General features: G+C 46.6%; 1 protein-coding gene across 1 annotated transcript; it reads left to right on the top strand.

Annotated features, from left to right (window-relative positions):
• The first annotated feature begins 14,692 nt into the window (after window positions 1-14,692).
• LOC308523150 (uncharacterized protein C20orf202) lies at window positions 14,693-17,064 on the top strand. Its single transcript, XM_081096847.1, has 2 exons — window positions 14,693-14,885; window positions 16,684-17,064. Exons 1-2 carry the CDS (start codon window positions 14,820-14,822, stop codon window positions 16,915-16,917), a joined length of 300 nt encoding a protein of 99 aa, XP_080952973.1. The 5' UTR covers window positions 14,693-14,819; the 3' UTR covers window positions 16,918-17,064.
• The last annotated feature ends 6,227 nt before the right edge of the window (window positions 17,065-23,291 follow it).

Here is a 23,291-nt window from a genome sequence, read left to right as displayed (position 1 = left end):
TTGGTGCATCAGGACGTTGCTCAACCAACTGAGCCGCACCAGCTGGGCCCCAGACCATCCTTTGAAAAATAACATGCCCCAGAACCCTTTACTCCTTGATTTTTTTCTCCCTAGATTGATCGACTCCAGACACTAGCTTCTCTTTGTTAATTGTCACTCCTACCAAAAATAATTGCAGGAGGCAGAGGCTTTAGCTGTTTCCCTCCCTGCTGTATCCCTAGAGACGAGAAACAGAACCAATACATTGGAAGCCATTAATAAATATTTATTAAATAGAGAATGGAGAAAATAGGCAAATATTTACTGAGCATCTATTGTTTCCCCCTTTTAAATCAGAGTCACCCATAGGCTGTGCTACATAGCAAACACATTTTCACAGACAGCGTAAATCTAGGGTACAAATAATAATTATAGGTCCACAGTCCCTTTTTAGAGACCCTTGTCAGAATTTAGAATTTTAAGAGTTTAGAAAGATGACATGATACATATACTACAATTTATAGAATACTCCAATGTAGTCTGGGATAGCATCCCCAAATGAATGGATATTCACACTAAGCGGACTGGATAAAGACTATAAATAGCCTCTTATCAGTTCAGGAGAGGTTTTGCCACAAAATCACTTGGAGAAGAGAACTTAGAGCTTTGGGGTTTGGGAGTTCTGGATAAGGAACTGTAGATATGTGGGAGAACAGAGTACTTTCAGGCTGCCTGAGGCACCTCTCTTGATGTGCAGTTGATATGTTTGCTATTGATATTATTTTCTCCTAAGAAAAACTAGTCCAGAATGAATTGCTAGTAATCATTTGAGCTTAAAAATAAGACATTTTAAAGTAGTTTAGCTCCAGCTGGTTTGGCTCAGTGGATAGAGCGTCAGCCTGTGGACTGAAGGGTCCCAGGTTCAATTCCTGTCAAGGGCACATACCCAGGTTGCAGGCTCAATCTCCAGTAGGAGGGCGTGCCGGGGGTGTGCAGGAGGCAGTTGATCAATGATACTCTCTCATCATTCATGTTTCTATCTCTTCCTCCCTCTCCCTTCCTCTCTGAAATCAATAAAAATATATATATATATATTTTTAAAGTAGTTTATCCCAGCCGGTGTGGCTCAGTGCATTGAGCATCTTTCCATGCACCATGAGGTCACTGTTTTGATTCCTAGTCAGGGCACATGCCAGGGTTGCAGGCTGGATCCCCAGTAGGGGCCGTGCAGGAGGCAGCTGATCAATGTTTCTCACTGATGTTTTTAATCTCTCTCTCCTTCTCCCTCTCTCCAAAAAATCAATAAAAACATATTTTAAAAAGTAGTTTATAAAATCAGTTGTGGCCCTAGCCGGTTTGGCTCAGTGGATAGAGCATCAGCCTGCGGACTCAAGGGTCCCAGGTTCGATTCCAGTCAAGGGCATGTACCTTGGTTGCGGGCACATCCCCAGTAGGGGGTGTGCAGGAGGCAGCTGATGGATGTTTCTCTCTCATCAATGTTTCTAACTCTCTATCCCTCTCCCTTCCTCTCTGTAAAAAATCAATAAAATACATTTAAAAAATAAAATCAGTTGTGTATAGGTTGTCCAGTAAACCCCCCTTGGTTGGTCTATCTATCTGAACAAATGAAAAATCAGACTTATGCAAACCTGTCACCCATTTCCTCACTCACTCATTCTTCTGTCTGTTTTGTTTACCATCATCCCCCGCACCCCTTTCCTTTACCCTATTTTTTCAAGCCCCAGTTTAAATTATACCTTTCCTATCATGTCAGCTCCAGGTGTCTCAACCCACACTGATCTTCCCTTCCCTGCTTATTTTACCTGAAATCCTGCTCTCTATGGAACAGGTCAATCATTGTTTTATGCACATTTGTTTTAAAAGCTTTGTTTCCCCAGCAAGACTATGTCTGCCTTAAAGGAAAGACAGGAACTATATTGTATACTTCATCTGCATCACCCACTGTATCTTTCATCCACAGTGTTTCTGTAACTTCTATAAATAAAAAGAGGAACTTTGTAAAACATGAGTTTTGGGGTCAAGTGAATTTGAGAAATGCTGAATAATTTGTTCCCCTGTCGGAGATTTGCAAAGCATATTGGCCTTAAAGGCTCTAAGGCAGTGGTTCTCAACCTTGGCTGCACATTAGAATCACCTGGGAATCTTTTAAAAATCCTGATTTCTGGGCCTCATCCTCCGGAAGTTCTGTTTCTTTGTTCCTAATGTTGTGGCCCCACCCCATAACAAAGAAACAGAATTTCCGGAGGATGAGGCCCAGAAATCAGGATTTTAAAAAGATTCCCAGGTGATTCTAATGTGCATCCAAGGTTGAGAACCACTGCTCTAAGGAGTCTTTCTCTAAAGAAACCTATATTAGCTTTATTAACCACACATTTCCTATTCACGGGTGACCTCAGAACTCCCCTTTTCACTAGGAATATCCTGCCATTTTTTTTTTTCTTTGTTTAGTTTTTTCCATTTATTTTAACGGGGAAAAAAAATCTGTTTACCCCATATCTTCCACCAACCCCCACCTCTGGCAACCACCAATATGTTCTCTGTACCTATGAGCTTGGATTAATTTATTTATTCATTTGTTTGTTTATTTATTTACTAGAGGCCTGGTGCATGACATTCACGCACTGGGGGTGGGGGGGTCCTTCAGCCCTCTCGCAGTCTGGGACCCCTTGGGGGATGTCCGCCAGCCAGCAGTCAGACACCCCTCTTGCAGTCCGGGGCTCTCGCAGTCCAGGACCCTTCACTCTTTACCGCCCACCTGCAGCGGAGGCGGGAGAGGCTCCCACCACTGCCGCTGCACCCGCCAGCCATGAACCCAGCTTCTGGCTGAGCAGCGCTCCCTCTGTGGAAGCACACTGACCACCAGGGGCAGCTCCTGCATTGAACATATGCCCCCTGGTGGTCAGTGCGTGTCATAGCGACCAGTCGTTCCGCCATTCGGTTGATTTGCATATTAGGGTTTTATTATATAGGATAGATTCCACATATAGGAGAGATCATATGGTATTTGTATTTTTCTGTCTGACTTATTTCACTTAGCATAATACTTTTGTTTTTCAAATATGTTTTTATTGACTTCAGAGAGGAAAAGCAAGGAAGAGAGAAATAGAAACATCAATGATGAGAGAGAATCATTGATCAACTGCCTCCTGCATGCCCCAACTGGGGATCGAACCTGCAACCCGGGCATGTGCCCTGACTGGAAATCCAACCATGACCTCCTGGTTCATAGGTTGATGCTCAACCTTTGAGCCACATCAGCTGGGCAAAAATTCAACTCTTGAAAGATAAAATAGTTTAAAATTTTATTCTGAGCACAAGCTTAATATCTTTCTTTATTGATATGCTTTTATTCCTTTCTCTTTGCCTTTTGTGTATTTACTATAGGTTTCACTTTGTAGTTATCATGAGGCTTACATTTAACAACTTATATCCATAACAGTCTATTTTAAGTTGATAACAACTTATGTTTGATGCCGTTTTAAAATTCAATATTATTACTATCCTTCACACATTTCATTTTTGATGTCACATTTTATCTCTTTTTATCTTGTGTATCCCTTAAATAAGTATTGTAATCCTAGTTGATTTTACTACTTTTGTATTTTAACCTTTATACTAGTTTTATAAGTGATTCATTCACTACTTTCCAGTGAGATTTATCCTTTCATATACGTTCTTGCACTAACAAGTGCCTTTTTTTTAGCTTAAAAAAGTTCCTTTAACAACTGTATATATACATTACTTTAACATTTCTTGTAAGGCAGATTTAGTGGTGATAAACAACTTTAGCTTTTACCATTCTGGGAAATTCTTTATCTCTCCTTCACTTCTTAGTTGGAAGTTTTATTCTTTTAGCACTTTGAATATATCATACCATCTCTTCTGGCCTGTGAAGTTTCTGCTGAAAGATCTACTTATAGCCTGATAGGGGTTCCCTTGTACATAGTAAGTTATTTTCTCTTGCTGCTTTTAATATTCTCTCCTTAGCTTTAAATTTTGACATTTTAATTATAACGTGTTTTAGTGTAGGTCACTTTGGGTTCCTCTTGTCTGGAACTCTCTGGTATTCCTGGGACTGGATGTGTTTCCTTCCCCAAGTTAGGGAAGCTTTCAGTCATTGTTTCCTCAAATAATACTTCTGCCCCTTACTCTTTATCTTCTCCTTCTGGGAGCCATGTTTGATATCTATATAAATATCATGGCTATATATATATATATATATATATATATATATATATATATATATATTGCTAATATGCAAAGTGTCCCTCAGGAGTTTGACTGGGAAACTGGGAGTTTGATCACTCACTATGATGTGTGCTGACCACCACAGGGTGGCACAGAATGAAGGAAGGCCCCAGCCAGCAGCCAGGGAAGGAAGGCTCTGGCCAGCAGCCAGAAGGCCTCGATTGGCCCTGATCGCCGGCGAGGCATAGAGACCCTACCCGTACACTAATTTCGTGCACCAGGCCTCTGGTTGTCCTATAAGTCCCTTGAGCTATCTTCACTTTTTTTATTATTATTCTTTTTTCTTTTTGCTGCTTTAACAGGTAACCACTGCCTTGTCTTCGAGTTCACTGATTCTGTCTTCTACTTATCTAGGAGAGACTTGGAGACAATTCACCATAACCCCCACCCCAGGTGCAGTGACTCACAATGAGTGGGACTCAAAACCCAGAGCTTCTCCCTTAGGATCAAAGGGTTTGAACCCCCACATTGGGCATTCCAACTTTTAAGACATACATTTGAGCCCTAGTTGGTTTGGCTCAGTGGATAGAGCGTCAGCCTGCGGACTGAAGAGTCCCAGGTTCAATTCCAGCCAAGGGCACATGCCTGGGTTGCGGGCTCGGTCCCCAGTGTGGGGTGTGCAGGAGGCAGCCGGTCAATGATTCTCTCTCCTCATTGATGTTTCTATCTCCCTCTTCCTTCCTGTCTAAAATCAATAGAATATATATTTTTTAAAAAAGACATACATTTGAGAGATGAGCCCCCAAAATGTCTAACTTTGAAAACCAATGTGCCTCCCATCCTGAGACCCACAAGACTGAAGCAATTTGAGAAACTGCTCTTAAAGGTCTCACTTGCTCAGACTTGCTCAGCTCAGGGCCCAGCCCAGAGGCAGCCGGCCGTGCCCAGACTTAAAGTAAAGGAGGTTCACCTGCTTGTGTTAAAGCGTCAGCCTGGGAGCCAGGCATCTCATGTAACACACGTGTCTGGGAGTCTGCTGGGACTGTCCAGGGATGGAGACTGGCAGGTGCCATCTTCACACTCGCCCTGTGCCATGCTCAGAGCACCAGCATTTCCCAGAATGGAGCTTTTGCACACGTCTGATGTCCCAATTTGTGTGGCTGCTGCCTAGGGGACACCTCCTGTTGCTTGGCTCTGGAGGCCAGAGAAGCCAGGGACTATAATTGGTGCCACCCAGAAAGGAGCTAATGCCCTTCGCTGGCACCCCAATGTTTATGACTACTGCCGATGGACACCTCTACCTTTTCTGGCTCTGGTGGCCAGTGGGGCTTATGCTCGTGGGTCCTACAGGACTATAACCACTGGGGAGTTTTAACAGCCACCCCAGCACACAGCAAGGGACAACAGACCCAAGAGCTTGATTACCTAATCATCATACCTGAGGCCTGAGGGGCAGGATTCTCATTAAATATGCATCGAGGGGCCGATTGTAATCCGATTGTAATCCTTTCTAGAGACCCCTGAGGGGGTGTTTGTGCTCACCCTCTGACATGCTCTGGAGCACCAGTGTCTCCTGAAGGGAGCTTTACATGAGTCTGCACTGGTTTTTGTAGCTTCTGCCCGGGGGACACCCCTTGATTGCCTGGATCTGGTGCCAGTGGGGCTTGCATTCTGGGACCATGGCAATTGGAAAGTTCTTGGAGAGCTGCTGCCCCCGGGGCATTGCACACACAGTGGACTGAGGCCGACCCCCAGTCTTTCTGTGCAGGAGGCCTCTTTGCTTGTCCTGGAGCTTTGGTCTGAGGGACAGGCTTCAGGTCTGACACATGTTTAGTGGCCTAGAGAGTTCCTCTCAAGGAGCGTGGGCTGTGGATGCCATCTCGGCGCTCCCCCTCTGCCTTGCTGCAGCTCACCAGTGTCACCCAGAAAAGACTTATACACTCATCTGGAGCCCTGATTTTTGCCACTGCCACCCAAGTGACACCTCCAGATCACCTGGCTCTGCTGGTCAGTAGCAGTCCCATGGACTGTTTATATTTGCATACTTTTAAAAGCCGGTGCCCGAGGATCTGGCTCCCAGTCAGCCTATGTCTAGGGGCTGAGATCCTCCCCTTTAGGACACTGACAGGTCTTGGCATATCCTCAACTACTGGGCGCTATTAAGAATATAATAGGGCCTTAGACAGCTTGGCTCAGTCGATAGAGTGTCGGCCTGCAAACTGAAGAGTCCCGGGTTCGATTCCAGTCGGGGGCACATGCCTGGGTTGCGGGCTCAGTCCCCAGTTGGGGGCGTGTGGGAGACGGCCGATCAATGTTCTCTCTCATCATTGATGTTTCTCTCTCTCTCCCTTCCTCTCTGAAATCAATAAAAACATATTTTTTAATAAAAGAATATAACAGGCTGCTTGGACAAGTACAAGTACAAAGATTTGAGAGACAGCCCAGAGCTGAGGAAGGGCTGAATCACAAAAGTTCATGTCTTACACAGGCCACTCCTTCAAGACTGGGAGAGGTGGTTGCTTCATCTGCTGTAGAGAAACCAACACAGAGAGTCAAGCAAAATGAAGAAACACAGGAATGGGTTCCAAATGAAAGAACAAGACAAAAACCTCAGGGGAAAAACCTTAATGAAATGGAGATAAATCATTTACCTGATAAAGACTTTAAAGTATTGGTCATAAAGATGCTCACTGAACTGGGGAGAAGAATGGTGAACGCAGTGAGAACGTCAACAAAGAGAGGATGAGCCCTGTTATATACCGTTAACTAGGCAGACACCATCGCCATCCTCAAGAAGCGTGTGTTCTAGTGGGAGAAAAGGGAAAGGAAACAACACTGCTGTTGTAGTCAGTGCCACAACGCCAAGGTGCACAGGCTGCGCAAGCCCGAAACAGTGCTGGCCTAGCCTGGGAGACGGGTGGCTCCCCAGCAGAAGCGAGGACTGGGCAGCGATCGGAGAGATGAGTAGGAGGCAGTCAGGTAAAGAGGGCCAGGAAGAGAGACCCAGCAGAGAGACTGGCCTGGGCAAGGGCCCTAGGAGAGAAGGGAGTATGGTGAGTGTGAGGCTTGAAGGAGAAGAGCGTGGTTGCCATGGAAGCTCAGAAAGCAAGTGGGAGGAGAAAAGGCTGGACTGTCAGCAGGCCAGGTCACTGCAGAACCTTGTGGGCCAAGGTGTTAGTTCTTTATCCTCAGAGCAGTGAGTAGCCACTGATCAGTGAGAGTAAAGGCTTAACATCTTTTCCTCTTTTGCCTGAGAATTGTACCTTTCGTTAAGTGTCTAGTACTGTCTCCTTGGAAACACATAAACGTGTGTCCACTATGTTACTAGGCAACATTGCTGTGATAAAAATGACCCCTGAGGAGGAGGCTGGAATGATGCATGTGGTAATGGATTGGAGATATCAGTATGAACTCGTGCTTGGCTCGTATAGATGCAGATGACTCCGTATAGAAATATTTATAGATATGTATATACACTGAGTTAGTATACAGACATGGTTTCCTTTCTCTGTCAGCCAAAAGGTCCTAGAAGCAATGATCCTGCATAACAATAAGCACACCTCGTGCCCAGATCCTGGTTTCTAATACCATTCTCCAATAAAAAGGAATCAGGGAGAAATGGCTGGTTGTAGGCCTGGGGCAGGAAATATACAAGATGAGCTTGGAGCATTATATAGTGCCAGAAACTAAGGAAGTGCTTAAATAAACAAATCTCTCTCTCTCTCTCTCTCTCTCTCTCTCTCTCTCTCTCTCTCTCACACACACACACACACACACACACACACACACGTTGGGGTATGTTAAAAGACATAGGGACCAACTGGAAGAGCTCCCAATGGCCAAACCTGGAAAAATTTCATCAACAAAATAAATAAAGGAATATTGGATTATGCCCTAAAGTATGATAAATGAAAAAATGGGAGAAAAGATCAATCCCCCATGAAAGGGAGTTGGGGTAGGGGGCAGAGCAACTTTGCAGGGGAGAAACCTGACATGCCTGATTACCTCCGGCAGGCGATCAAGGTCAACAACGGTCAAATCATATTGACAGTACATGCCCTTGATATAATGTGATGAGAATGCCACTTTACCCCTGTGGTTTTCCTCCCCAGTCCCATAGCCCTAGTCTAGCCATGAGATGAGCGTAAAATAAATCCCAATGGAGGGACATTTTTCAAAATACCTGAGCAGTACTCCTCAAAACGATCACGGTCATCAAAAATAAGGGAAGTCTGAGAAACCGTCCGCCAAGTGGAGCCTAAAGCGACATGATGACTAGATGTGGCATGTTATCCTCAGTGTAGTCCTGGAACAGAAGAAAAGACATTAGGTAAACACTAAAGAAATCGGAATAAAGGACTTTAGCTAATAATGCGTCAATATTAGTTAACTAGAGGCCTGATACACAAAAATTCATGCAAGAGTAGGCCTTCCTTCCCCCGGCTGCTAGCACCGGCTTCCCTCTGGCACCCGGGACACAGGCTTTACTCTGGCCCTAGCTTTGTCTGGAAGGACGTCCGGAAGGATGTCCAGTCTAAGTAGCATATTACCTTTTTATTATTATAGATTAATTGTAACAAATGTATCATACTGATATAAGGTGTTAATAATAGAGGAGATGAGTGTGAGGATATGGGAACTCTCTCTACTACCTTCCCAATTTTTCTGTACTCTAAAATTGTTCTAGAAAATGAAGTTTTTTGCCCTAACCGGTTTGGCTTAGTGAATAGAGCATCAGCCCACAGACTGAAGGGTCCTGGGTTCGATTCCAGTCAAGGATACATACCTTGGTTGCAGGCCTAAAAGATGCCCAGCCCTGGTTGGGGGGCATGTGAGAGTCAACCAATCAATGTGTCTCTCTCATCGATGTTTCTGTCTCTCCCCCTCCATTCCACTCTCTCTAAAAATTAAATAAATAAATAAATAAATAAATAAATAAAGTGGTTTTTTAAAGACACTGATTGGTAAATTACATCTGGGCTAGGAGGAATTATAAATGCATGGCAGGAAATCATACTTTGGGCTTCATGAACCTGGTGACACATATAACTGGGCAGGTGCAAAGATATTGGCTCCATGGCACATGAAGCTTTTAAGCCAGGATGGCTCCTGTACCCAACGGATGGGGATCTCACAGCCTTGCACCTGCACTGTACTGCCTGCTGGATGGCAGCGAGGACAGCTGCTGAGAGAGGAGCGCCTGATGCTAGCATTTGTGGGGTGCCATGCTAGCAAGCTGAGGTTTCTGTACTCTATCCTGCAGCGTAGGCCAATGCCAAGTGGGACTTGGGACCCACTTGACTGCTAATGGGTCCTCTTACCAGCTGTGGGCTAACACCTTGGCCCACAATCATCTCCTGAGCCTGAGGGTGTATTTGAACCAAAGAAGACCCTTTGTGGACCTTGTGGTGGGTGGCAATGAGCAGGAGAGAGGTTTGCATTTTGAAAATATTCTCCCTGTGGTTGCTCATTCTCCCTCAGGTGCAAGGAGACAAGAGAGAAAATAGAGACCACTTCATTTCTGTCACTCAGAAAAAAATTGTTCCTTTAAAGAATAATTTAAAGACAAATATATGTCAATCAAAGCAGAGATGGTAGGGAAAAATTGAGGAGGAGGTACGTGAGTAGCAAAAGTTTGAAAAATACAGATCAAATCTGACCCCCTGTGTTCTAGGTGAGAAAACTGAAAACAGCCTGCAATGTGTCAAGGGGAGTGATATGAAAGAACAGCCCCGGTAAGATTGAGATCTCGCTAGGTGAAGGAAGGGGGAGAAAGGAAAAGTATTCCTGGAAGAGGGAACAACGCTTCACAGGCTCAGAGGTGAAGGAATAGTAACGAATTACTTGTGTATTTTAGTTTACAACCACTTACATGGGCCTCCCCGTATGCCAGGCACTGTTCTAAGAGCTTTTCGAATATTAACTCAGCCATCTTAACCACCGTGTTCTGTGGGTGCATCATCCCCTGCTCCCCCTCGTTGGCACGATGGCAGGTGCTCACGTGGGAGGAAGGGAGGGTGAGAGGGCTTGAGGGCTCTAACCTGTGGAAGCTTCTTCCTGCTACGCATCTGCCTCGTGTATTTTACTAAGTGGGGAGAGGGCTAAGGTGCCTAGAATAGGAGAGGGGACAGCCCCAAGGGCGGGTAGGGCCCTAGACTGGGAGTCAGAAATGGGGGCAGAGCTAAATGACACCTCTGAGTCCACTTGCCCCGCCCAAGAGATGGGAACTCTGCCCATGAGCCTCGGGGCAGGTCACTACACCGCTCGCGTCTCCGTGAGCCCTGTGAGCGTCACGGGGTGCGCTCTCTGCTGTGAACTTCACGGAGCTGTTGTGAGGAGCAGGCCAGGTCCCGAACACGAAAACACTTGGAAGAAAATAAAATAGGTGGGAGGATTATAGAAAGGGACAGAGCGGGGCAGAAATCAAGGGACCTGACTTCTGCCGCTATATTTCTAAGGACATTGGTTTGACTCCTGTATTAAATAGTGTTTTCAATAAAGCAGAACTTAATTCTGTCTCATGTAAAAGTATACTTGGCAGTTAGGACTGGCACGGTGGCTTCATCAGTCCCAAGAGACCTGGGTTCCTGCCATCGTGTTGCTCTGCCGTCCTCCACTTTGTGGTCCAAGAAGGCTACGCCACCTCCAGCCCTTGTGGCTACATTCCAGTCACAGGAGGATGAGGGAAGAGGCAGGGCCCCCCCTCCTTCCTTTTAAGGGCACAACCCAGAAACCGCACAGATCACTTCCCTTTGTATCTCATTGGCCAGGGTTTAACCACATGGCCACACTTACCTACAAGGGAAACTGGGACTGTGTCTTTGCTATGAGTGACTAGGAGAAGGGATATCAAAGGACAACTGATGTTTGCCACAGCTGCTGAATTGCTTGGGCAACTCGTATCTCCATCTGAGCCACAGTTTCTTCATTTGCAAATCCCTTCATTCCTTCACTCATGTATTCATTCTTCATATCCTGTATAATAAAACCCTAATATGCAAACTGACCAAACAGCAGAACACCCGGTCACTATGACATGCACTGACCACCAGGAGGCAGACGCTCAATGCAGGAGCTGCCTGCTGGTGGTCAGTGTGCTCCTCAGCCAGAAGCCAGGCTCACGGCTGGCAAGTGCAGTGGTGGTGGTGGGAGCCTCTCTCGCCTCTGCTGCAGGCAGGTGGTAAGGAGCAAGGGGTCCCAGATTGTGAAAACCCCAGACTGTCAGAGGGATGTCTGACTGCCGGCATAGGCCCAATCCCCAGGGATTGGGCCTAAGCCGGCAGGCGGACATCCCCTGAGGGGTCCCAGACTCTGAGAGGGCGCAGGCCGGGCTAAGGGATCCTCCTCTCCCCCTCTCTCCTTCAGTGCACGAATTTCATGCACCGGGCCTCTAGTACTAATATATGTGCCAGGTTTGTGTTACAAAGTACTATTTTTGAACCACTTGACTGCTAATGGGTCCTCTTACCAGCTGGACCATAAGCCCCATGAGGTCAGTTGTGGGGCTCTTTCTTGCTCACCGCTATACCCCAGCAACCCTGTACCCCCAGCATCAGTGCAGGGTCTGACACATGGAAGCCATATTATTAGCTGCCCATGGATGATGAATAGATGGCTTTTGTATTTGGTGGAGACATTTTTCCTTGCTCAGAGTTTAAGTTCCTTTCTGTTCCAGGCCTCCTGGCTCCCCCTTCCCTTACCTCACATGCCAAACCTTTCTGAGCTTATGAAGTAAAATGAGCCAGAATCCCAAGATTAAAAATAAATGAAAGTGCATCAGAACAAGTTAACCACGAGAAATGGCTTTCCAGGTGATCAGGTGTCAGCACTGGAGGCCAAGGACCAAACGCCAGACTCCAACTGCCACACACTCCTATCAACCCTCCACTGTGTCGGGCAGAGAACCCACTGGGCCTGCCCAGGAGCTCAGCAGATGGCTGGCTCGAGCCCCTGCCTGGCGCTCCATCACTTCAAAACAACAGGCAAGGCCTTCCACACAGGTCAGGGGGAACAGGTTCTAATTCCAGCCCTGCAGGGGTGATCCTGAGAAATCCATGCCTCTTGGTTTTGTTTTGTTTTTTCAGTCCTCATCAGAGGAGTGAAGATATTTTTTCCATTGATTTTTTGAGAGAGTGGAAGCAAGGGGGAGGAGAAGAGAGAGTGAAAGAAACGTCAACATAAGAGAGACACATCAATTGATTCCCTCCTGCTCGTGCTCTGACTGCGGGGGGAGATGGGGGGAGGAGGAGGATTGAACCTGCAACCGAGGTATGTGCCCTTGACTGGAAATTGAACTGGCGACCCTTCGGTCCTCAGGCAGATGCTCTAACCACTGAGTGACACCGGCCAGGGCCAGGGCCTCTTTGAATGTCAGTTTCCTCATCTAGAAAAAGGGGCGAATAGTAGGATCTATCTGTACTCAACTATAAAATGCAGGTAACAATGGTGCCTCCCTGGCAGGCAGAGGCTCCTAAACTTCCTCAGTCCACAGCACCCTTAGCATGTCAGTAATTTTTTCACAGTGTGCCATGCCCAAAGAAATACCTAACAGTTATTAAGCAATTCGTTTTAAACAACGTCATAATTGTAGTTTACACAGTACCCAACAGAGTTATTGTGTTTTCTTCAAATTTTTAAAATACTTTGTTGTGCATCTGTGAGATTTCTGCCATACCTCAGGGTGCCTCAGCACATGGTTTGGGAATCGAAGCCAGAAGCTTTTGAAGATGAAATGAAGTTATGGATGCCGTGATACCTGGTCTGGAGTAGATCAATAAATGCTGACTGTCCTACATTATCCTTCAATTCTCTAGTTCTTTCTGGGTCTCCTGCCACGGCCACACAGCCATACTTCCTGTCTCCGACTCCCACTGCCTGCTGGTTTCCGCTTGCCGCCTTTCCTCTGGGCCCCTCCAGGCTCTGGCCCCACTTCTGAACTAACCTCCTTCCTGGAGTAGGATTGTTGGTCCCACTTCCCCACCCCTCCCCAACTCCACACACTTGACGTGACCTCTTCCTGGGTGGAGTGTGCATCCCTGCCCCTTACCTTGGACTTGGCCATGGGACTCACTGTGCCCAATGGAATGGGTTGAAAGTGACAGTCCTGAGCGTAGGCTTTAAGAGGCCTCACGGGGTTCCACTTGCTCTCTTATCCTTTGCCACTGAGAAGGGAAGAACACACCCCCAGAGGCCCCGTGATTCGAGGAGGAGGACGAGAGACCCAGGAAGCAGGCTCAAATCTGCAGGTCTGAAGTCTGACGCAGACCACCCCCACCAACGCACCAACTCAAAGGTGAAAATAAGCAATTGTTGTTTGAAAGCATGGGGTTTTGGAGAGGTTTGGAGAGGTCCTTGTGACAATCCAGCCTCTGTACCCAGTTCCTACAGCTGAACTTGGCTCACAGTAGGCACTCAATGAGTGATTGTGGAAAGAGAATTAAAGGGTATCCACTTCAGCCCTCGCCCTTGGCTCAGTGGATTACGTCAGCCTGTGGACTGAAGGGTCCTGGGCTCGATTCCGGTCAAGGGCACATACCTAGGGTGCAGACTCGATCCTTGGCCCTGGTCGGGGTGCGTGCAGGAGGCAACCAATCAATGTGTCTCTCTCACATGGATGTTTCTCTCTCTCTGTCTCTCCCCCTCCCTTCCACTCTCTGTAAAAATCAATGGGAAAAAATCCCCCGGTGAAGATTAACAACAACAATAAAAGGATATCTGCTTCGTAGCAAGTTGTGAAGAATAAATGGGGTGTCAGTTAAGGCTGTGTTTGCCCAATTAAAACTGGGGTTCACTGTCTCACAAAACAGGCAGATGCTATTGGTGATTCTGTGACTCCGTGATTGCAAAGCCTATGCAGTTTTCTTGCCCTTTGTCTTACTTAGGGGTGTAAGCTGGTTACTGTAGCTCCAGGCATCACACCCACATTCAAGGCAGAAAGATGGGGAAGAAAGTAGGAAGAAAGGGGAGCATCGCTGACACTTTCCCTTTTGCCAGCTAGACAAAAGTTTTCCTAGCAGTCTCAAAGCAAATTTCTGTTTTGATCCCATTCACTAGAAATGGGACACCTGGGCATCCCAGAAGCAGGGGGACTTGGGGAGTGAACATTCCCCTTTATCTAGACGTGATGGATAAGTGAGGAAGGGAGGGAGGGACTGGGGACACGGCAGGAATAGATGGGGTATTTGCCTCAAGTGAGATTTCATATATAAATAATAGAAATACATGTTTTAGAGGGAGAGACTATAGATATATATGTCACTTGGAGCCCTCAGAAGGGGACCCCTATTCTCATAATAATTGTTGTTTTCATCATGTGAAGCTTTGCAGTCTCTGTAGTCCTATTGGCATCAGATCTTGGATTCTGGAACTCGCAGGCACGGAGACACTGTTATCACAAACGGTCTCCCTCCTGCCCTCCCTACTTTTTCTCTTTAGAGCACTGAAACACTTAAAAAAAAAAAAAAAAACCCTACATTTTCCAATGTGAGCCACTTCCTGGTCTCATTAACTTCATCCTCGGTGATTTGGCCAGACTCTGCTTCCAGCCTGAAGCAGGCAGGAGACTGTGCAAGTCAACGGTCCGCCAGGCCCATCACCAGGCCAGCGTCAAGGTCTCTCCCAAGGACACTGAGATGAAAACAGCAGAAGAGCCAACCCCGAGTCTTGGGCAGACCCTGGAGTGGCTGAGGAAGGAACTGGTAAGGCTCTGCATTTCTTTTTACCTGACGCCTCCACCCCACGTATGCCAAGGTTCGCTGGTCCCCCTTCCCAGGTGCCCCATTGGCTGGGACAGAGGCTGCAGGCTGGGGTGCAGGCCCTGCAGGCAGCCCTCTGGGACCAGCCACACAGCGCACAGTCGCCCCCTCAGGCACAGGGATAAGTAGGTCATGGCCCACATAGGAGGCTCTGGGTGCACTGCGTGCCAGACCGGTTTCAGAAATTACACTGAGTCCTGGGTATGTGCCCAGCTCTGCAGCTGTGTGGCTTCTACCAAGTGGCTTTACCTCTTTGAGCCTCAGTTTCCTTATCATAAGATGGGGGTAACAGTTGTACCAACACTGCAGGGATTACTGAAAGGATTCGGTGAGAAGATGGTGTAATTCGCTCAGTGTCTGCTCGGCACGTCTGCTACAATCCTGACCCAGGTGGCTGTGGAGTACAGCCGCTGTCTTAGCCTGGGTGCGCTCTGTGTCCGCCTGGGGCAGAGGCTTGCACAAGGATTGGGGTACTAACAATTCATTTTGGAGGTGCAAGCCCAGAGCAGTGAGGAAAATGGGGAGTGGAGGCCAAAGGCATATACCCAGGTTGTGGGCTCAATCCCCAGTGAGGGACTTGCAGAAGGCAGCCAATCCATGATTCTCTCTCATCATGGATGTTTCTATCTCTCTCCCTCTTCCTTCCTCTCTGGAATCAATAAAAATATATTTTTTAAAAAATGTGTGGGAGGAAAATCCTAAAATTGAGAAAACACAGGCAATGTTTTCCCAGGAATTGGGAAGGGATGGCTGTGTGTTCTTGGGGGTTTCCTCTTTCTAGCTCCCTGCTCTCTTGGTGTTGTTACTACTGCCTGCAGGGTGTACCTCACTTTAATATGAAGTCACTATCTCCTTAATGCCTATAAAATGATTTGTTAGTGAGGGTTATAGCATATAAGTGGGGTTGTAAATAAGAAGGATCATGTTTAATATTGATGATGATAATGAAGATCATCACAGATCTTGGTAGTTCCGCATGTCCTATTTTAGAGTGGGAACTAATTCATTCCATCCTCATAATGTTACTGGACCGAAGTCTGTGTGCCCAATGCTTCAGAAGGCCAAAACTCAAAAAGTCTGGGTTTGGAATAAGGAAAGGTTTATTGATCAAGAAGGCACCCACCGAGAAGATGGGAGACCTAGTGGTGCCTCAGATCCATCTTGCCCACTGGACCAGGCCAAGGGTTTTTAAGGGGCTCTGAGGAAGTGCTGGTGCTGCCGGGGCACGTCTTAGAGGACCTCGGAACCTGGCCATCGGTGGTCAAAAGGTTCCTGGACAACAGAACCCTGACTTCTGAAAGGATTCCAGTGTTCAAGTTCCGGTTATGTCCTGGTCCTGTGGTTCTGTGAGGTGCGGGCTGGGGCATGGGAGGTGGAGGATGGGAGGTGGGGCGGGGGGATGGTTGTGGTGAGACCTTGGTTCTGGGTGCAGCTGGAGGCCAGAGTTCTCTCCTCTGTGCCATGCTCCGGCTGCATGATTGTGGTCTTGGTCTGCTTTGTCTGAAAAGCAACTCAGTATCTCGTTGAACAGCAGAGGACCATCTTGAGCTGGTTACAGTAAGAGCCCTGGGAGGTAGGTAATTTGCTTTCCGCTTTGCAGATGAAGAAACTGAGGCTTTGGTGCAAACGGCTTCTTTGAGCTTGTGGGCTTGTCTCCGGCGAGACAGTAATGAGAACAGGCTTTCTGGGGGAGCGTCCAGTGCACTGCCCGCCCCTGGCAGACCTGTTCTCTCTCTCCCAGGCCGAGATGCAGATCCAAGACCAGAAGCTCCTGCTCACACTGAGGCATCTTCGCAGTGTCCTGGAGGAGCTGCGTTCCGAGAGTGCCCAGTGGGAGGATGCCGTGTCCAGCAGAGGGACATCGCCCATCAGAGCTCGAGCAGGCTCCGAAGGCCGGGGTCACCAGCCCGTGTCATCCAGGCGGCTGGCCCAGCTCCTCCAAGGGGTAGATGGCCGGCGAAGCTCCCTCCCCTAACTGGTCAGAGATGACCCTGGGCTTGAACCCCCCACCACTAATCTAAGATTTGTGATGCTGTTGGGGTGGGGACACTGGGATGGGAGTCAAGAAGTCCCTCGGTTCACCTCTGTCCTCATCTACTAAATGTCCCTGGACCCATCACTCAACTTCTCTGTGTCACTGGTTCTTTCTCTGTCCGTTATGAGCATTTTTTGATGAGGCACAAATAAGGTATTGGGTGTGAACATGCTTTGAAAAACACAAATATGTTACATGGTTCTGGAAAGCACCATCAAGTAATCCTACCCTTGGGAATTTCTCAAAAAGTAATTGTTAGAACAAAGAGCTCAATGTGTGAGGAAGTTTATCTAGTCTTGCCATGGTGACAAGCAGAAGCCTACGTAAAGCTTGATGGTTGTTTTCTGTCTTCCAACAGGACTTCTCATTCCCCTTTATCTGAGAGCAACAGACGCTGTCACCATTCTGGCCGTAGGGGTGGGCATGTGATCAGGCCTGCCCAATTATAATGCATGGCCACTCTAACAACAGGATTGGCTAAGTGGGTTGGCTGAGTGGGTCAGCACAGCCAATCACAGCCCTTCTCTGGGATTGCTAGCTGGATGCTTGTTCTATTGCAGTTGCAAAGCTGGGGCTGCCAGAGGCCATGTAACCGGCCAGGTGGGGAAGACCTGTCTGTGCTCAGAAAGAAAGAGGCTAATCTTAAAAGAGAAGTAGAGAGAGGACCACACAAGAGATAGGCTGAGAGGTAGAGTGCTTGCTCGTTTTAGTCCCTGGTTTCAGGTCCCAGTTCAATGAGTTACTCCTGCGTTCTTTCCAGTGACTGAGGCCAGTGAATTCCACCACCACCACCACACACACCAATTTGTTTTTGCTTAAGCAGCTTTGAGTAGGGTTTCCCTCATTTGCAACCAAAACAGTCCTCGAGAATACAATCCAGATGTTCATAGAAGCAAAGGAGGGAGGTGATGAAGAAAACAGCATTTCACTCATTCTGGGTTGGCAATAACAACCCCTGTAATAGCAGGCAACAGGGTTTATGATGTGGCAGAACATTCAGTGGGATGGGGTGCAGGAGTTAGAGCTTTGAAAACATAGGAGAGGTGAAAATAAAACGCCCTGTTGTTAGGATGGTCTGATGATTGGTAGGCCTTTCTATTTTTTAAAATCGACTTGCATGTTGTTAGCATATTGTTTTTATGGTTTTGAAAAAGTAAACTCATTGCATACAAACACAGAGTGTGGGGGATTTGCATTATATGTACAATGTTTACAGCCAGACTAATCGGAGACTTTTTAAATATAGTAGTTGATAATACAAAAACACTTCTCTATTGACAGCTAAATGGATAAGCAAAATGTGATATATACATAAAGTGGAATTTCATTCAGCCTTCAAAAGGAAGGAAATTCTGGCACATGCTACAACGTGGATGAACTTCAAAGGCATTATGCTGAGTGAAATAAGCCGGTCAATCACAAAAGGACAAATACTGTATGATTCCGTTTATATGAGGTGCCTACAGTAGTCAAATCCATAAAGACACAAAGTAGAATAGTGGTTTCTAGAAGCTTGGAGAGTGGGAGTGGGGAGTTTAATGGGTACTGAGTTTCAGTTTTGCAAGATGAAAAACATTCTGGATGGATGGTGTGATGGTGGCATAATAGTGTGAATGTACTTGATGCCACACTGAACTGTACACTTATAATGCTAAAATGGCAACATTTGTGTTATATTTTTAATATAACACAAAAATAAATACTGAAAAAAAACCGCACTGTGATGCTGGGGCTGGGGCTGGGGCTCAGGCTTCACGAACCACATTTCTGTGTTACCAGTGCCCCATGTTAGAGTTTGTTAGACTTTGCCAATAATCAGGATGGGGCTAGAGAGACACCCCAAGACTGGAGGAGGGAGAAAGAATTCACTTCTTCATCTTTGTTCTCTGTAGCTTCCTGTTCCTATGAGCGGCACCACCTCGCCATACTTCACCTCACAGCAGCAATTTCTCCCCAGGGCACCAACCAGCACCCTCTTGTCAAGGTTCTAGGTTCCAGGCCCCATGGGCATCCACCAAATGCCAAGCTAGGAAGATACATTTGGAGAGTCACACACTGGCTCTATGACACTTTAGACAGGAAGTGCTACTAGTATATGTCCCTTCCTCCCACAGCCCATTCAATAGAATAGGTCACATGATCTGTCCCAGGAGGCGGCTGGGAAGTGTGGGAAACAGAGGGAGAGTCTGGTGAGTACCAGGGTGTCAGACACATGCTCCAGTCTCTCTTAGCTTCCTTGTCCTGTCAGAGCACTGGGAGCATCTCTCGTTCTAACATTTGTTTGACCCTGACACAGGCTCCTAAAACCCTTGTAAATTCCTAATTATATTGATTCTGGGTGGGCTCCTAGATGGCTCCTGGATGTGGACTGATCACCAGAAAGACCAAGTCATGGTTGGAAGCTTGGAATTTCCATCCCCATCCCCCATCCTCCAGAGAGGAGAGAGGGGCTGGAAATGGAGGTACTAATTGTTCATGCCTACATGAGGAAGACTCCATAAAATCCCACTAGTAGGGGATTTGGGGAGCTTCCAATTTGGGGCATCCACATAGCAGGAGGGTGTAGACACTCTCCTGCACTGGGGACCCTCCCAGACCTTGCCCTGTGCATCTCTGTATCTGGCTGCTCCTCGGTATCCTTTCATGAGCTGCTAAAGGTAAGTGAGTGCTTCCCTGTGTTCTGTGAGCCCTTCTAGCAAATTAACTGAATCAAGAAGGGGGCCACGGGAACCTCCAATTTGTAGCCACGTTGGGTGGAAATTGTAAGTAACCTGGGGACCTTCTACTTCTGATTGGCATCTGAAGTGGGGCGGGAGCCATCTTGTGGGACTGAGCCCTTAACCTGTGAGACCTCCAGGTAGACAGTGTCAGAATTGTGTTAAATCGTAAGACACCCAGCTGTTGTCACGGAGAATTGCTTGGAAGTGTTCTGTGTAAAAGTAAAGGGAAAACACACAGGAGATGGAGAACTGGGTTTTTCCCTACTCAGGAGGGAAAGACTCGGTTTTTCTATGCAGGCCTAAAGAGCAATGGCCAAGGAAGCAAAAGCGGGGCCATTGGGAGCAAATTATACTGGCAATTCGAAGTTTGGTGTTTGACAAATGATTTTGTGTCTCTTAACCAAGAGCTACCAGTCAGGGTAACTACTGTGTGAATGGGCGCCACCTACTGTCCATGCACAGTCATTCTTCCGGAACCTGCCTGCTCTGGGTTGTAGGACTGGCTCCTTCACCACGTGCTTTCTTATTGTGGGGCATCTTATTGGGAGGGCCAAGGAGGATAAGGCTTTCTGGCCCTTGAGATCTGGGCTTGAATTTCAGCTCTGCCCCTTAGTCACCTGGGGCAAGGAACTTCTCCTCTGAGCCTCCATTTAACCTTAAATCTAAAATGAAAATGACACCTCTTAGATCTGTGAAGAGGATCTTGGGAAAATGCTTTGTGAACGGGAAATAACTGGAGGCAATGGAAAGAAGCATGGTCTGCAGCTGAACAGGCCTGGATCTGTTTTTTAAAATACTTATTGTGCACCAGCTGTATGCCAGCCACTATTCTGCATGTGGGAAGGTAACAATGAATAAAGCAGACAAAAATCCATGTTCTTATGTAGTTAACATTCTAGCACTCCAGTTTCTGAGTCATTCATTCATCTACAGATATTTTCCTGATACTACCATGTGTCGGGCACTTTCCTAAGCAGTGGGCATGGAGGGATTCCAATATGGCTGGAGCACAGGGAGCAAAAGGACCAGGGTTGAACCAGGTTTTATGGGGCTTAAAGCTTTTAAAGTTTAGGGTATTCTTTTCTTAAAGAGAAAGAATACAGTCCTAGCTGGTTTGGCTCAGTGGATAGAGCATCAGCCTGTCTACTGTGAAGGGTCCTGGGTTCGATTCCAGTCAAGGGCACATGCCTGGGTTGTGGGCTCGATGCCCATAGGGGGCATGCAGAAGGCAGCCCATCAATGATTCTCTCTCATCATTGATGTTTCCATCTCTCTCTCCCTCTCCCGTTCTCTCTAAAATCAATAAAAATATTTTTTAAAAAGAGAAAGAATAGAAAGTCATAAATACAGAATTTGTTAGCAAATAAATTTTTTTAGAATAACAGAAGAAATAATAACAAATTACAAAATTTAAAAAGCTGAAAAATACCACAAATATTATACAATCTAGATAGAGCCAACATATTTTTACTAATTAGCTGCATGATATAACTCTTTAATAATTTTTCTCTACATTTTTCCTGTATATTCTTTGATTATCTAGTCATAAGACAATGATTTTGTTGTTGTTGTTCATCCTCACCTGAGGATTATGACCTAATCACCTCCCAAAGGCCCATCTTCACATTGAGGGTTAAGACCTATACTAATAAAAGGGTAATATGCTAATTAGACCAGACATCTTCCAGACGACCTTCTGGACAAAGCCATGGTGGTGGGGCCGAGGCAGAGGTGGTTAGAGGCGATCAGGCCAGCAGGAGAGAGCAGTTAGAGGGATCAGGCCAGCAGGCAGGTGAGCGGTTAGGAGCCAGCGGTCCCGGATTGTGAGAGGGATGTCCGACAATCGGGCCTAAACTGGCAGTCAGACATCCCCTAAGGGGTCCTGGATCGGAGAGGGTGCAGGCCGGGCTGAGGGACACCCCCCTCCCCGCCCCCATATACAAATTTCATGCATCGGGCCTCTAGTTTTAATATATGAGCTTTGGGGGAAAACAAACATTCAGCCCAAAACATCTCTGAACCTAAATTAAATGTATACCTAATTCAACTGTGCCTTAGCTGCATCCTTCGGGTCCTCCCTTGCCATCACCAACACAGTGTGATAGATAGAAAGTGGGAGTGGAAAGAGACATTGATCTTAAAGGATTACAGTTAAATATCTTACTTCTGCCAAATTTCCAAAAACATGTGCCTAGGTGAACACATGGCTATGTTTCCCCCAGGACCATAGAGGGACCAATGAAAGCAAGGGCCCTAAAACTGAAGATTCACTGTTGTCAAGATAAACCCACCCATCCAAAATGAAGCTAGAATAATAAGCATGGGGTAGACCATGCAAGGTCCTATAGTTGTTGGAAGGGAGTTTGGGTTTTATTCTAAGAGCAACAGAAAGACTTAAAGGGCTCTAAAGGGGAAGGTCAGGGGGAATGTGATTTGATTTATGTTTTTCAAAGACCCCTTTGGCTTCAGTGTGGACAATGGGCTTAAGAGAGGCAAGTGACATGAAGGAGGGTGTTAGAGCTTTTTCAGGAGAAAGGCGACTTAGACAAGGGTGAAGTGAGTAGAGACAGTAAGAAGTGGATAAAGTCACATTTGAAGGTAGGATGGTGGGCTTGCTGATGGATTGACATTAAGGTAGAGGCCAGGTGGGCATCAAGGTGTCTCAGGCATCTGCTTGAGTGGTTGCTGGGATACTGTTCCTGGAGGTGGGAAAACAGGAGCTACACCTGAGTTTGAGTCCTGTCTCTAGCACTCCCAACTATGTGACCCTGCACAGGGTGCTTCTCCTCTCTGGGTCATGTCCTCATTGCAAAAGGGGCTCTACCTTGTGAGGTTGTTTAAAGGGTAAATGAGACAACCTATCAACAGGGAGCCTGAGACCATATCAATAACCTATACATTGGATGCCATTGCTGTTCCAATATTTATTAGTATTTACTATGAAGCTCAGGGAGGAAGCCAACTTTGGATCCTTATGGTCTAGTATGACTTTTCTTACGTTCTAGCAATTGGCTTTGGCTGTTGAAAACTGATATTCCAGGCAGAAAATGTTTTCTGTCCCCAAGGGGTGGGTCAATGTGAATGATTTTTTTAATTTAAAAAATATATTTTTATTGATTTTAGAGAGGAAGGGAGAGGGAGAAAGAGAAACATCAATGATGAAAGAGAATCATTGATTGATCAGCTGCCTCCTGCATGCCCCCAACTGGGGATTGAGCCAGCAACCTGGGCATGTGCCCTTGACCGGAATCGAACCTGAGACCCTTCAGCCCGCAGGCCCATGCTCTATCCACTGAGCAAAACAAGCTAGGGCTGGATGATCTTTTTAATAACAACAGTAATAATAGTTAACATTTATAGAGCATTTATCATTGCTAGGCTCCTTACAGGCTTCATCTCATTTATCTCTTACAATACCTATATGGCACAGATACTTTTATTGTTATCATTTCCATTTCTCAGATGAGAAAAACTGAGGTTCAAGGAATTAAATACCGTAACTTCTTCAGGGATCCCCTTAGCTAGTTGTATGTGGAAGAGATGCGACTCCATCCTAGCGGTGTTCAGAGACCAGGGAGAGGGGTCAGACATTAC

Source organism: Myotis nattereri (genome assembly GCF_964212035.1).
Source record: "Myotis nattereri genome assembly, chromosome: 8".
Classification (NCBI taxonomy): Eukaryota; Metazoa; Chordata; class Mammalia; order Chiroptera; family Vespertilionidae; genus Myotis; species Myotis nattereri.
This window is presented reverse-complemented; position numbering and strand designations above follow the sequence as displayed.